At 40.9% G+C, this 15,832-nt stretch overlaps 1 protein-coding gene across 2 annotated transcripts in view; it reads left to right on the top strand.

The window, feature by feature from the left end:
- Positions 1 to 11,691, top strand: part of LOC128989836 (uncharacterized) — a 57,833-nt gene extending 46,142 nt beyond the window's left edge. For both annotated transcript variants that reach the window (XM_054411907.1, XM_054411908.1), the window contains 4 exons: positions 6,836 to 7,053; positions 8,131 to 8,391; positions 9,879 to 10,017; positions 10,664 to 11,691. In XM_054411907.1, the coding sequence (XP_054267882.1) occupies positions 6,836 to 7,053; positions 8,131 to 8,391; positions 9,879 to 10,017; positions 10,664 to 11,116 (1,071 nt within the window). In that variant the 3' untranslated portion in view covers positions 11,117 to 11,691. The remainder of the gene's footprint in view (positions 1 to 6,835; positions 7,054 to 8,130; positions 8,392 to 9,878; positions 10,018 to 10,663) is intronic.
- Positions 11,692 to 15,832: the final 4,141 nt, after the last annotated feature.

Raw genomic sequence — 15,832 nt, 5'->3', positions numbered from 1 at the left:
AGACTGTTCTGACCCAGAACAGATTTCTCTCGAAGTTTGGGATCTTCTGGACCTATAATGTCTCCGGTTCCCCATGGGTTGTATACGCAGACCACAATGTCGATGCCAGTGTCCTCAAAAAGTTCCTGCACCATATTTCTTACAATCCTCCATTCCAGTCCGTCATAACCACATCCCAACCTGGGAATAGCAAGCTTTTTTATTCCGATCCGAAGGAGCTTGTCTCGTAGGTCTTGCAGGCTTCTCTTCAACGATTCGTAGGAGGGCTTCTGGCTTGACGTCTCCTTGGTTACGAGGTAGAACAAATGCTGTCCATTGCGCTCCAGGTGGAGGGTTGTGCCAATGGCGGGGCTCTGACGCTCAAGATCTTCGGTCCCTCCAAACTTTTTCCTGAAGACTGTGGCTATACCTCGCGACGCTCTCAGGTCTTCTGCTACACAGTGTGCCAAGGCATATTCCAATGGCAAGGTGAAGAGGTCCTTGTATAACAACCTCAGTCCCTCATTTCCATGTCTCTCAGGCACGACGTCTCTTTGCTTGGTTGAGAGGTTCCGAACTTGTTGGCCGTGATCTCCTTTGTAGGGTGCAAGCCTGTTAAAATGAACTATTTTTGGTTTGCCATTTGGTTGTTTCTTAATCCTGTAGATGACGTCATTTAAACGGGAAATAACTTCATAGGGTCCCTCCCATGAGTTCTGGAGTTTGGGTGAATAACCACGACGCCTTCGGGGATTATGTAGCCACACGAGATCACCAGGTGTGAACCCTCCTTTCTCGGCCTTCACGTCGTACCTCTCCTTCATCCTGTCACTTGCTCCAGATATGTTGCGACGAACCTTCTCGTGTATCTCGTCCATCCTCTTCCGCAGATCCGATACGTAGTCCTCGCCAACCACACATTCATCCGGCTTCAATCCATACTGCAGATCGCATGGAAGACGTAGCTCACGCCCGAAAACTACGTTGGCTGGAGTCTGGCCGGTGGTTTCGTTGACAGAACTCCTATAAGCAAGTAGGAACAGGTGCAGGTATTGGTCCCAGTCCCGCTGATGTTCGGAGACAACCTTTGACAGATACCTTCCCATCGTCCTGTTCATGCGTTCTACCATGCCATCTGACTGTGGATGAAGAGGTGTGGTTCGAGTCTTCCGGATACCAAGAACTTCACACATCCTAGAGAATACCGCTGACTCAAAATTTCTTCCCTGGTCAGAATGAAGTTCGAGCGGGACGCCAAATCGGCTAACCAATTCTTTGATTAATATATCCGCAACTGTTACCGCTTCCTGGTTAGGCAGTGCATAGGCCTCTACCCATTTGCTGAAGTAATCCATTGCAACCAAAATAAATCTATTTCCAGTATCTGACATGGGGAACGGTCCTGCTACGTCAATGGCGATGCGCTCAAACGGGGCACCTACGTTGTATTTCCTCATTGGGGCTTTTCGTTTGTTGACAGGGCCATTTGAAGCTGCGCAGGTCATCCCACTTCTGACACCAATCTATTACGTCGTCTTTCTGATTAGCCCAGTAGAAGCGCTCCCTTAATTTAGCAAGTGTACGATGTACCCCTAGATGGCCTCCAGAAATTCCATCGTGTACTTCTCTTAGCACTTCGGGAACCCTCTTCTTTGGAATTATTAGTTGGAGTTTGCGGTGCCCTCCTTCCTCCGATTCGACGACTCGCTTCAAAACTCCTTCTTCCATTAAAATCGAGTTCCACTGCGCCCAGTAGGTCTTCACATTCTTAGACAATGGAGCAATATCCTGCAACGATGGTCTTCCTTTATTGTCCATCTTCCATTGCATAACGTGTCTTAGGTCGGCGTCTTCCTTCTGGTCCTCTGACATTCTCTTACTATCCCATTCGTCGTCAACGGCGGTCACACGATGAACCGATGCACTTTTGTCTTCCTTGCGTGTGCAGTGCGCGCAGCTGTCCCCGCATGGTCTTCTGGATAGTGCATCTGCATTCCTGTGGCTTGGCCCCGCACGATGGATTGATTCGAAGTCATACTCCTGTAATCTTTCTAACCACCTTGCAACCTGTCCTTCAGGAGACTTGAATCTCAGCAACCACATCAGTGCGGCATGGTCGGTTCTCAGGAGAAACCTTCTTCCATACAGGTACTTATGGAAGTGTTCTATGGACTTAACCACTGCGAGAAGCTCCCTCCTGGTGACACAGTAATTACGCTCAGGCGCTGACAGGACCTTACTGAAGTATCCGATCACATGTTCTTCTCCGTCCTGAAGCTGAGAAAGGACTCCCCCAATTGCTGTATTACTGGCATCCGTGTCAAGTATGAACTTTCCGTCTGATCGTGGATAGCTCAATATGGGTGCGCTGCATAATTTGGTCTTCAGCTCTTCAAAAGCTTTCTCGCAGTCGTTATCCCAAACAAAGGTCCTCTTGTCTTCGGTCAACTTGGTTAGTGGTTTGGCAATATTAGCAAATCCTTTAACAAATTTCCTGTAGTAAGTGCACAGCCCAAGGAAGCTCCTAACTTGGTGTTTATCCCGAGGTATTGGCCAATCAGTGATAGCTCTGATCTTCTCCGGGTCCACAGATACTCCTTTGTCTGATACAACATGGCCGAGGTAATTGACCTGTTTGCGGAACAAGTTGCATTTCTTGGGGTTCAACTTGAGATTAGCCATCCGCAGTCGCATGAAGACATTCTCCAGGTTCTTCAGGTGGTCTTCGAAGGATTTGCCTAGGACGATAATGTCATCCAAGTAAACCAGGCATGTCTCCCATGACAATCCCCTGAGGACGTTCTCCATAAGCCTTTCAAAAGTAGCAGGGGCATTGCAAAGTCCAAAAGGCAGCACAGTGAATTGCCAAAGTCCTGTCCCAATAGAGAACGCTGTCTTCTCCTTGTCCTCAGGAGCGAGCCCGACCTGCCAGTAGCCACTTCTGAGGTCCAAGGTTGAGAATATCTGACATCCTCCCAGAGTGTCGAGTGTGTCATCAATCCTGGGGAGAGGGTAGCTGTCTTTCTTGGTGACATTGTTGAGAAGGCGGTAGTCTACGCAAAATCTTGTTGAGCCGTCTTTCTTTTTTTACTAGTACCACAGGTGACACCCAAGGGCTGCTAGAAGGCTCGATGACACCATCCACTTCCATCTCCTTTATGATTCTCTCGGCTTCGTCACGTTTTGCCAGTGGGAGTCGTCTAGGGGCCTGACGTATGGGTTTTGCATCTCCGGTGTCTATCTTGTGTTGTACTATATTCGTCCTTCCTCTAGGGCCACTTCCGTACTCAAAGACATCTTGCCATCTAATAATAAAGTCCTTTATTTTTGCACTTTGTTGATGCGTCAGCTCCTGACAGGTGCTCTCCACGAAATCTTCTAGCTCCTTCGGTAATCGATTTGGAGATGGCGGGCATGATTTTAGTTGACGTACCACCGAATTAACAGCCACGCACGTTCCGATCGTTACTCCTCTTTTTATCGTAACAGGAAAACCATTCAAGTTCATCAGTTGCACCGGATTTTCATGTCCTAAGTTAAATAAGGATCTGGCGACAAAGACACCACGTCCAAGCTGGGATTCACTGTCACTTGCTGGCTCCAGCAGAACACTTTGCCCACTAGTCCAATCTCCTTCGACTGTAGCTTGAACGATGACCTGGCTGCGCGCTGGTAGCATTGTGTCTTCCAGTAGAAGTACGCGTGCAGAGATATCTTTTCCACGCCGAAGTATGACATCTTCGTCTCCGAGAGTCACTAGTCCTCTTGACATGTCCAACTTCAGTCCGTACTTCACCATTATATCGGTTCCCAAAATCACGTCCTCGTCTATGTCGGCAACAAGTGCGCAGTGTTGAAACACGCAGCCGCCGATGTGGAAGGTAGCAACCGTCTGCCCATAGACCTGAGCCAGCTGACCTGTAGCTGTACGTAGAGACCATGATGATGGTGAAATATCTTCCGTCGACACAGTGTTTGGATTCAGGATGGTCATAGTCGCCCCGGTGTCCAGAAGACAGCTTTGGAGACGCCCGTTCACCTTTCCGTCGACGTAGAAACTGCTCGACTGACTTCCCAGTGAAGCAACTTTAACACTTTTCCTCGGGGCTTTCCAATCGCGGGCTGACGGTTGCCCCTTTCCATCAACCCTCCTTAGTTTTCCTGCTTCGGTTCTGATGTGGTCGAGGGGCATTTACTCCGGGGATGTCCCATCTGTCCGCAGCTCCAACAGCGTATCTGCCGGCGACGAGTTTTTAGTGCCTCCAGCACTCTCTTTACTAGCTCCTCGATGTCCAGTGGAGTTGTAGGTTCCGCGTCTGCCACGCGGACTCGAGCCTGGCCCCTGACCGACTGTCGCACAGCCTCGAACTCCAGTGCCTGTGTCAGTGCGTCACTCAGGGTCTTTGGTCTGGCGAGCTTCACTGCCTGCTGAGTCTCAGGTTCACGTAGACCGTCTAGGAATTTATCCACCGCCAAACTCTCGTAGACATCATCCGTGACCGATGGATAGGCGTTTCTCACCAGGCGAGCAATGTCGGCTTCAAACTCCTGGAGTGACTCGCTGGGCTTCTGGATCCGGTTCCGCAGCTGTGATCGGTAGAGCTGGTCCATATGTCTATGTCCAAAGCGCATGTCCAATCTTCTTACTAATTCTGTGAAATTCTTCCGCTCCGCCATTGGCATAGCATGCAGAACAGCTAATGCATCGCCCCGTAGTGCAAGACACAGTGCTGAAGCCTTTGTCTCCTCGGTCCACCCATGGACCATAGCCGCTGTCTCGAAGAGAAGCATGTAGTCCTCCCAGGGGGTTTTGCCATCGAAGTGAGGAACGATGTTCTGAGGGGCAACGGCAGCAATGGTGGGCGCTGGCTTGGAGATCGTTTCTAGGGCGTTATCATGCTGAAGTTCGCCAGTGCTAGCCGATGACGCAGGTGTGAAGCTCCCCGATGCAGCCATTTCCTGCCTAAGCTTAACTAACCTATCTTCTAGATTTTTTTCTATACAATTAAATTTCTCATCTATTTCATTCATCCTACTTTCTAAATCATCAACTTTGCTAGAATACTCATCTAACTTGTTTAGCATTTTTGATTCTACATTTGACATTTTTGTTTCAATATTAGCTTCAAGGTTTTCTAACGCTTTACTAGTTTCTGACATTTTTGACTCTAATGTTTTGCTATTTTCTAACATTTTTGACTCTAATGTTTTGCTGTTTTCTGACATTTTTGCCTCAATATTAGCTTCTAGGTTTTCTAAAGTTTTACTATTTTCTGACATTTTTGCCTCAATATTAGCTTCTAGGTTTTCTAAAGTTTTACTATTTTCTGACATTTTTGATTCTAGTGTTTTAGTATTTTCAGACATTTTTGACTCTAAGTTTTTAAGCATTTTATTGAAATCAGATGTTTCAAATAAAACGTTATCTAAGTCTTCACCTGCATCAATTAAGGCTTGTTTAAGGCGTGCCTGAAGGGCTGATTTAGTTCCACTAGTATCTAGATCTCGTTCTTCTAATTCTCTCCTAAGATCAGCTACTTTTAATTCATCAAGTTTTACACCTTTGAAAGCCATTTTTATGCAAAACAATTACAATAATTTTACAATAAATGATTTTATCCTTTGTAAACAAATTTACGACACAAATTACTAATATATGTAACAAAGACCTTGAATCTTACTAATATCTAACAAAATCCTTAATTCTTTTTTTACAAATAAAATCGCCAAAATAATGCCGCTTTCTGACACCAATTGTTGCGGGCTTAGCAGGTTCTTTACAAATAAAACTTGGCGATTTTATAATAACTATTTATTTACACTAAATATTATCTATTTACAAATTTTACAATTGTCTAACACCTAACTAACCCTATCTAAACCTAGCTAAAGCCTATTCTAATTTACAATGTTTCTACTTACAGCTAGCCTTTACAGGAATTATCACTACTTCTGTCACAACACTGTCACTACACTGTCACTAGTGTCACTACACTGTCCTACACCGTTACTACACTGTCACTCTCACTAGCACTAGCACTGGTCACCGACGGGCGCTTGCTGCGAGATTCTCGGAAGGCTTAACTCAACTCAACTGCCGTGTGCTGGAAGACGGTCCCTTATATAAGTTTGTCGTGGAACATTCTAGAGTGGAGAGTTCGAGCATCCGTAGTTTACAAACCGGCGTAGAAGTAGAAGGTTCTAGGGCCCCTATTGAGGTAGTCCGTTGACATAGGTCTATTGTCTATCAGTGGTGCGTTCTGAGAAACCCGTGTAAACAAACAACCCTTTTGTGACGGCGCCTGGCTATTGTTGCGCGGGGCTCCTGACTTGTAACATTATATTACTTACTTACTGCCATGGCCACTCGTACCAAATCTAGTACTTGGCCTCGCCATCACGTTGTCACCAGTTCTCTCAGTCCTCTGAATCTTCCTCTACTAGTCTCATTTTTTCCATATCTTTGCAGACTTGATCCCACCACCTGGCCTTTGGTCTTCCTACTGGTCTCCTTCCCTCAGATCTCCGTTAGTACCTTCTTCAACAAGCTTTCTTCATTTCTCCTCAAGATATGGCCAACCCACCTTAGCCTTCTGGTTGTGGCGAATCCTCTATACTCCACTGGACCATATATATATATATATATATAGTTCTTAGAACTTTATTCTCAAAGGTTATAATCTTCTTTTACGTATTTTGCCCAGGATCCAATTTTCCCCTCCATATAAAACTACTGGTCTAATGTATAACTATGTATAATCTTTTGTATTTCCATGATATAACATAATGTTGGTTGTAACTTTAATTAATTGTAATGTAAAAACTAATGTCTAACCCCCCCCCCCCCCTCCCACAGCCCAGTGACAAGATGGAGGACCAGCCTGATGTGTATGACCCAGCCTTCTATCTGCCCATGTTGGTAGCAATGTTTGCCCCCAGTGAGGTGTTTTACACATACAAGACGTGCCAGAGTGGTTGTCTGTCTCTCGTGTTGGCAGCACTGTCTAGTCATCACGAGGATGTAAGGAGAGTTGCGTATGTTGCGTTGCAGCGATTCCACTGTCACCTTATCAGGTTTGAAGTTTTTCTAGAAATGATTATGAATTTTGTAGTAAGTGGAAATTTTACTATTTGTGTGTATAAGGTTTATGTGCTTTAGAATTTTTTCAGAAATTATTTTATGGGTATGGCAGATAATTTTTGACTATCAGCTTCAGTTATCCGACCTTTCGTGTTACAGGACACAGGAAGTAGGAGTATCCTGAAATAGCCTGTTACTTCTGTTTGATACTATGAGTGTACAACGCAGTGATATGTCAAAACCATAAAAACTTTGGAAAATTTTCAGTTTTGTAATTAAAATAGTATTGGTTCAATTAAGTTTTGACAGTGACTTTTGGATACTGAAGTAGACATCCCATCTAAATGGAGTTGTCCCAAATTTCCATTTAAAAAGAACATAGTTATGTGAGCCAGTTAAAATTATATTTTCTAATTTATTTTTGTCTCTGAGATAGTTGACGTGATATAAAAAATGCTATAGCTTACAGTATCCTAAGTCATTACATCGGTTTGGTTAAAAAGTCTGTATAGTCAACAGAAATTAGTAATTTTGAGATGATAAAATCAAAATTGAAAAAGTTTGTAGTTAAGAGACAGACTTAAAGCCATAGCTTTGACAAGAAATAGATTTTACTAACTCCATAATATGTACATGCTTTATGTTCTTAAATTCTCTGTAAAACAACCTTATGGCTGATTCATCCTTTCTGTAGCCAATTTAGGAGGGATGGTAGATTTGAGACTCTACTTCAATCCACACCCACTATAAATAAGATTATTGAGTAATTTAGTATGCTGCTTTGAAGGAAATTGTTTTTCTCCGACTTTATAAACCACTTTGAAATACTTGTTTCTTTTTTTGTACAAAGACACTAGGCACGAGCCTTGGATTGTTTTTCACATTACTTCAGGCTAGACCTAGGGGTTGTGGCATTATCACTTAGATAAAATCCATTGGCGATTTGACGGGATTTGAACCCGGGGCCTCAGGGACTGTAGTCCCTCGCTCTAACCACTAGACTAGCTCGCTTCCCCACTTTGAAATACTATATCTAATATTGATCTCATTCAACCCTGTCTTGTTTGCAGCAACACCAACAACCAAGACAGTTTGTGGCTGCACTTCCTAGACGCAGTGCGGCGGGGCCTGAGTGATAGTGGTGGGGGTGTCCCCCGCATCACCTCTGTAGTGGCTGTGTTCCTGTGTCGCTGTGTGTTGGCGCTCACTGCCCCCACCCACCCTCTGTACCTACCACTGGCGCAGTATCTACTAGCCAAGCCCCGCCTCGACCTACACACTGCGCCGGAACTTCTCCCACTGTTTAACAGCTTCAGTGTGCAATACCACAGGTCTGTCACTTAATGTTGTATAGATTCCATTGGTTAACGACCAAGTTTTTGGTCTTTCAATACAGTATTTGTTTTACAATTTAAAGGAAAGCCGAGTAAAATGGACGGTTGAGAGTTTGTTGCAATAGTGATTCAGTTTCAGTTCAGCTAGCCTACCTGAGAAAAAGAGTCCAATGGCTGATGTATCAGTCAAGGTCGCAAAAAGTAACAATAAAATTTGGTCCAAGTATAGGACTTCTTTAGTAGATTGAAGAGAAATGCGAATTAAAGCTCAAAATTGAAATAATTAGATTTATTTGATTCAACCACTTTGATTATCAAATATTGTATTAAGAAATCAGTAGTTGACAACAGAACGTTATTTTTAGACAAAATATAGTTTCAGATTGAAGCACAATACTTTTGTATACTTTTATACTTTTCTTTGAAATGGCGACCATACAAAGTAGGTATTTTAAGCCAAGTATGAATGGAGATGAGTGTATGATGAGTGGCACGATCTTGTAGTCTTGTTAGTGACTAAGGCCGACATATTCCTTAGACACAGCTGTTAATTAATAGCCCATACAGCTAATGGCGACTAAGGGACCTACAATTTATAGTGGAATCCGAACCACTTTTTTTTCCTTGGTATATACGAATTGGTCTAATTATCAGGATAGTACTGCGGATAGTCGTAGTACTCACCCGTGCGGACGTTAATCCACACCAGGGAGTATCGCATCCACAGTGCATGCCTTTAAATATCCACAATTCGTGACCTCCTAGTAGCTGGATTACAGGACATACAATACAGTATACATATACTAATATAATATGACACAGGTAAAATTTTAGTTATGGTAGATTACTTAAAATGCTGAAATACTGACAGCTGTATCAAAATACTTCTATAAAAAATTCCAGTAAATTGAGGCTTAAAAGATCTTTTAATATGTGTCAGGCTATTTTTCTAACAATACCGTATACTGTCTCAGCTAATTGACAGCAAACTCTTGTAAGCGTGTAGGAACTCAGTCTCAGTGTAAATAATAATTCCTTAACACATTAAGTGCGTTGGGTGGTAAACGTTGTCCGCCTCCTATATCAACCTTGCTTCAGTGTGAGCTAAGCCTCTCACTGGGAATGATATGTCCAATTGTAACTTATTGTGCCAGTTTTATACTTCAATCCAGTACAATTCGCTTTCAGATACGACTATTTTATCGATGGAGGGTTCTTGTGAAACTACGTCCACAACGACTGAAACACAGTACATGCTATAATTCACCTCTCCTATTGGATAAAACTAAAGTTAAACATTTTTGAGTACTCATCCATGCAGCGCATTGGCTGCTCCAACTCCCAGATATCGCGCAACCGCAGCAAACATGTTAAATCTGTGCTTCATTATTAAATGTGTAAGATTACTGGGACTGTGTTTTTAAAATTATTATTATTCTTTCTTTCTTTTTAAATAATTTAAACGATAAGTATTCTGTTCACAGTATTCACCAAGACTGGATCTTGAGTGTGTTGAGAGATGGTATGAAGGATGAGGAGGATTTTAACATTTCTCTCAACAGTATGGCCTTCAAAATAACTCTGGATTACTTCTCCTCGACCCTAGCCTCCGATGCAGCTAAGGTAAATAGCATCACTACTGCTAAGCCATCTGTCATTTTAACTGTAATATTATAATGAATAGAAACGGCTTATGTGTTTCGGTGCATCTATTTGTTCATGGTAAACACAAAAAATACTAAACAAAATAGACTGAAATTTTACACATATGTAGATTATAAACACCTGGCCAACACTAGGCAGGAGAATTGTTTCAAGCTATGCTTTCAACATTTCAAGATGGATCTTTTCAATGTAAATATTGATTAGTCTTTTTGGCAATAAAAATCCACAACATTTATGTTTGCTTTATTTACTAACTTCCAAATGAAGACAATGGCAAAGAGGATGATGATGATGATGATGACACATCAGCAAACGCTATTAACTATCCTTAACTAGACCCACTAACTTTTAGAACACACAACTATTACCAACTTACACCGTATCAACCTCAAATAAAAGGGAAATACTTTACATTTACAAAGTGTTTATTAAATTACCCTGGATGAGTAAATTGGCTATTTTTGGACAGTATCAAAAAGCTTTAAGACATTCTACACCCATTTTTATAAACTAACAATACATATTAAAATGCATCATAGCTCAAACAACGAATCAAAATTGGTGTTTTCAATTATAAATCTTATCTCAAAACATATTTTTCCAGACACAAATTCTTGAAGTCCTCGGAGCAGCCGTGAAGCTGAAGAACGGACGTAACCTCCTGGTGGACGGGTATGGTTTGTACCCGTGGCTCTCTAGTGTTGTGAAGGAACCAGGCTTACCAACTGTGTTGCTTTCTCCTCTGATATCCGTGTTGGCCAACCTGATTTACAAGTCTTCAGCTGTGCAGGTGGCACCACTGCTGGTACATGTGGCACGTCACAACACGCTGACTGAGTCACAGCTGGCATGTGTGTTGGCAGCCCTGACTCCTCACCCTTTATCAGCTGATACTGTTGCTCAGTTGGTAGACATTGTTGATAACACAGTTGGTCAAGTATTCCAACACAGGATCATGCTGGAACACGGGGTCAAATATGTTGAGAAGAGTTGTAATTTTAGTGACGTGAGAGGTTATTTGAAAGAGATTATTAGATTACATAAGTGTGAATCTTAATTGTAGAATCTGTTGACAACCCAACAGGTTTTCACTATTTTTGTGATAACACTTAGCCTTAAATATGTGAAACAGTTCTGGGTACTATTCTACTACAGTAGTGGCACTGATCTTAACCTTTGAATATTTAGACATTCCATCCCCATGTTAAATTTGTTGCCAAGATTTTTTATCAAAACTTTCGTAGTTGATGTGAGCCACCGACAGATTGCACTGATCTAGATTACTGAATTCTGTCGAACTCGCAAACTTTTCTACCAAGTCAAACTTAGGGAATGACTTATGGTGAGCTATAGCAACTGTTATGACCCATCAAACTGGTCAGCAACAAAAAAATAATGTATATAATAGAAATTTAGACCCTAGCGCATTCTGTGATTGGCTCACACAACTAAGTTCTTTTTTACAAAAAATTGGCTACAGCTGGTCCATATAGATGGGATGTCTTCTTAACTTAATAATTCAAATTCCTAAAAATATAATCAATGTTTAGCCAATACTATTTTTATAATACAATATTTGAATTTTGACAGTTTTTTGTCGCCATAACTCAGTTATGATATTTACTATTTGTATAGTGTAAATACTCTTTCTTGTACATTTTATAAATGTATTAATTTTTATTAAAATGAAACCATTATTTGTCTTACATTGTTCTATATTTCAATCCTCTACAAATTTGTTTTCCATCATTTACTCTCTTAATGATTTTTGATGGCGAGTTAAATAGGTTTAATGACCTCTCAAATCTTAAAACAAGTTTATAGTGTGGTATTTGTTACGTTTCAAAAGCAAAGAGTTCAGTTTAAGCAAGCTTTGGAATTGATTGCCAGTCGATTAAGCTAACGTCCCAAGTTTTAGCTGCATAGTTGCCTCAAAGGCATATATTTAAAAATAAAATGAAGACTATGAGTAAAGCTCCACACTACACATGATTCGGCATATACTTAGGGAATATTGCTCATTATATTTTATTTTATTAGAGGTAGCTCGTATCATATTAATTGTCCAACACTAGCCAAACGATCAAACACCTCTTCCCTCAATCCTCTTGTCAAACGCATGCAACACACTGTTTGTTTTGTGATGATTTACCTCGTACTTTCTTGTATGAACAAAGCTTAAAAGTACAACTGATCCGCTAGCCTCAGCAAACAAATTTAGTGGGTGCACAGAGTAAGGTACAGAGGAAACATCCAGAATGGCACACTTAAGTGGTTTCCATCATTAGTGCTGGTGTCTAGGGCAAAGTTCAACTCCCCCCCCCCCTCAGCCATCATGTTAAAGGTGGAGGAAGATTCTGTGCCCTGTGCGATATGAGATTCCACACAGTGCTCGCCGCTAGGACTCTTCCTTGCTTGTCACAAGTATTATTCCTGCACAACATACTTAAGCTGAAAGCGCGTGGTCAACCGATAAGCACGATTCCTCTGTAGCTTACTTCTTTGTGCAACAAATTAAGTTACATCCATTCCCTTTGTCGCACGTTGTGGGTGAAGCAACATATAAAATCAGTTTAGTTCACTGTGAAACTAGAAAGCCAGATGCTACACTGTTTACACATAGGTTCAGCTGGTGTTAACTTTGTTAACACAAACACAACAATGGGGGAGCGAGCTGGTCCAGTGGTTAGAGCGTGGAACTTCAGTCCCGGGTTAAAATCCCCCAAATCACCTATGGATTTTATTTAACTGATGTTGCCGCAACCCCTAAGTCTAGCCTGAAGTAATGTAAAAATCACTCCCAGGCTCGTGCCTAGCGTCCTAGGAAAAAAACAAATCTACAATAACATGTTAGTGTTATTAAGGGGTATTAACCTTTATTTTAGATGTAAATAGAAAGGATTCGTTAATGTTGAGAGCCGGCAACAGAGTTTTACTTAGTTATGAAATGAATATTTAATAAGAAAACTTAAAAGGCTTTTAGCCGGTGTCCTAACTAAAACTCTACAGACATTATTTTAGTACGCATCTATATATGATGCAATAATGTAATCCCAACAAATAGCCAATGTAAGCTAGTAACGAGACCAAGGTTAGTTTTGGTTTGTTTAATTTATTTTATGTATTCTACATTTCTATTTGCTCTACTCCCTGAAGATGCCAGACACTTGGCAAAAACACAACAAACCTGCTTTTTTTAAATTTTTTAATGGACACTGACATATTTAACATTTCTTGTAATTAAACAGGTCATTGATCAAGTTATATATGCTAGCTTATAAAGGGACCACAACAGTTAGTGATGGGACAACCGATTGAATTTAACAACCAATTGATCAATCGGTTGTTTTTTTTGTTCAGTCGGTTTTTTCAGTTGAATGAAAAACCGAATGAAAACAGTTGCGTACATACTATTCGGACTGATGACTGTTTCCAGTCTCTTTAAACACCGAATGAAACCAGTTGAAAGCATAGTATTAGACTAAATGAATGTTTTCCAGTTCAAACTGTTTTCAACCGTATAAAATAAACTACTATTGTTCTTATGCCTTTTTCCAGTCTATGTTCAAATGATTTCAGTCTTAAAACTGAATTCAGTCGAATCAGTCGTTCAAAAATTCAACCGATTGTAAAAACTATAACCGATTGAATCCGTTTTTTACCAACAATCGATTGAATCGGTTGTTCCCATCACTAACAACAGTTGCTCTTCCATGTTGATCTCAACTGAGAAGAGGCCAACAAATAATTGCGAAGGAAGTTGGGGCAAAAAATCTTTGAGTATGGACAGAACATCAATGTACAATTTATCACTCAGATTTTTTTTTTATGCAAACAGATCGCTGTGATATGTTGTAGCAAGTACAGTAGATTAGATGGGGCTTTGGCTTTAGTCTGCCGAACCTTTGATTGCACACAATCAAAGTTTACAACAGCTAATTTTTACTCCCTAAGAACTAAAAGGGCATTTTAAAAGAGCTACTTTTCAACCTGCAAAGCATGCATTAATCTATAGGCTGTTTTCCTGCAGTATGAGGAATAAGTATATTTATTTTGCTGGTTTGTTTTGTAAAACCATAACGGTAGCAACGGGGTTTGAGGCAATTCCAATTCCTGGAATTCAACTTACAGTAGGACTAGTTAACGGATTACTCAAAACAAAGTTATAGATGCGCCGCGCTGTTTAATAAATACCTAACACGGTATTGGATGAAAAGGATGCAAACTACTAGTATTTAACTACTAGTAGTACTATCATGAGGATCTCAGACAATGTCCTACTCAAAACACAGTAGTCTGAAGTTTCACTTTATCTCCGCTAGAATGCGTGCAGTGTCATGATCGCTGAAATATTGTTTGTGCTTCGTGCTTGTACAGTACATGTAGACTTGAGACTTGTGTGCTTGTAGACCTTGCTATCTCTGGGGTGACGACTACCTAATAAAACTCGGCCGGATTCCAGGAATAAGCCTTGAAACGGTTTTATGTCTTCATCTTCTCCCATCGTGCTTCACAGTTTAGTTTCGTTCTGTATTCCAACATACGAATTATCGTTTGTTTGAGTCTTACTGTTCTTTACTCCATCGGAAAATAAAAAAGAAAAATAGAGAAACGTATAAGTTTGTTTTGTCATACCACCACAGACAATAGACCATCTCACGGTACTTTTAATTTGGATTGCCTAAACAAACACCCTATTGGTCTACGTTTCTATGTTTACTACGGATCCAGTTTCCTTAAATTTGTGCATGTCAATAAAGTTGATTTATTAGGTAATGGAATTACACCTGGAAACTTAATTTTAAACCTTTTTTGTCATAAAACCAATAATTTATTTTTAACGTGTTCTCACTTTTTGAGCTTGGTGATACACCTCTTTGAGTCGTATTTACAATGAATTCCCAATTATTACACTAAACCGCATGGATAGATGTGCAACAGTAATAATAGAGATCGATGACAACAATACATTATCAGCTGATCGGCAATGAAGTAAATAAATAATGAATACAATAATATTAGCTGGTTTTGTCATTAAATTGTGTCTCACAGTACTTTGATTTGGGTTGTGTTAAAAAATACGCAGAGGATACGCGTCCGGTAACCGGACGTGGATTAGGCGTCCGGCAATTACTGTCATAACCTAACCTAACCAACCAAACTTGCTGATAGTGAAAAAAATCAAATGAAGGTTCAATTCTCATCATAACATAAAATTATAAATGCCAAAAATTCTAACAAAATATGTACAGTTAAGAAGAAATTACATTCAAAGAAAAATCTGTGACAAAAAGTTAAAGCTACCGATAGGTTTCGAACCGGGGATCTCTCGCATGTCAGTCGAGCACTCTATCCACTACACCACGAACACTGATGGCTGAACATCGTATCATTGTGGCAATGGCGTTCCGGGACCCCCTACCGGACGCCTAATCCACGTCTGGTTACCGGACGCCTAATCCACGTCCGGTTACCGGACGCGTATCCTCTGTGTAAAACATAAAACAATCCGTATTATTAGGTTATACAGGGTTAGGTCCAAATTTACTGTAATAACAAGAAATAAGTAGTAACCGCACTTTACATTCCGGACAGAAGACAGAAACGTACCTTTAAATCGCCTAAACCAGGCTAATGATTACAGTATTTGGGTCAAAACTAAGGAATCAAATATTAAATCTATATATATAATACATGAAGCCGTTTTTTGTTAACGCAACTCCTCCCTTATTTGTGGACCAATTTCAACGTTTAAGGTGTCAAATGATTCGTC

The sequence above is a fragment of the Macrosteles quadrilineatus genome, unplaced genomic scaffold, assembly GCF_028750875.1.
Source record: "Macrosteles quadrilineatus isolate MER2022 unplaced genomic scaffold, UCM_ALF_1.0 Scaffold_3__2_contigs__length_128488019, whole genome shotgun sequence".
Taxonomy (NCBI): domain Eukaryota; kingdom Metazoa; phylum Arthropoda; class Insecta; order Hemiptera; family Cicadellidae; genus Macrosteles; species Macrosteles quadrilineatus.
The sequence above is the reverse complement of the archived record's forward strand: the minus strand, read 5'-3'. Positions and strand labels throughout refer to the sequence as shown.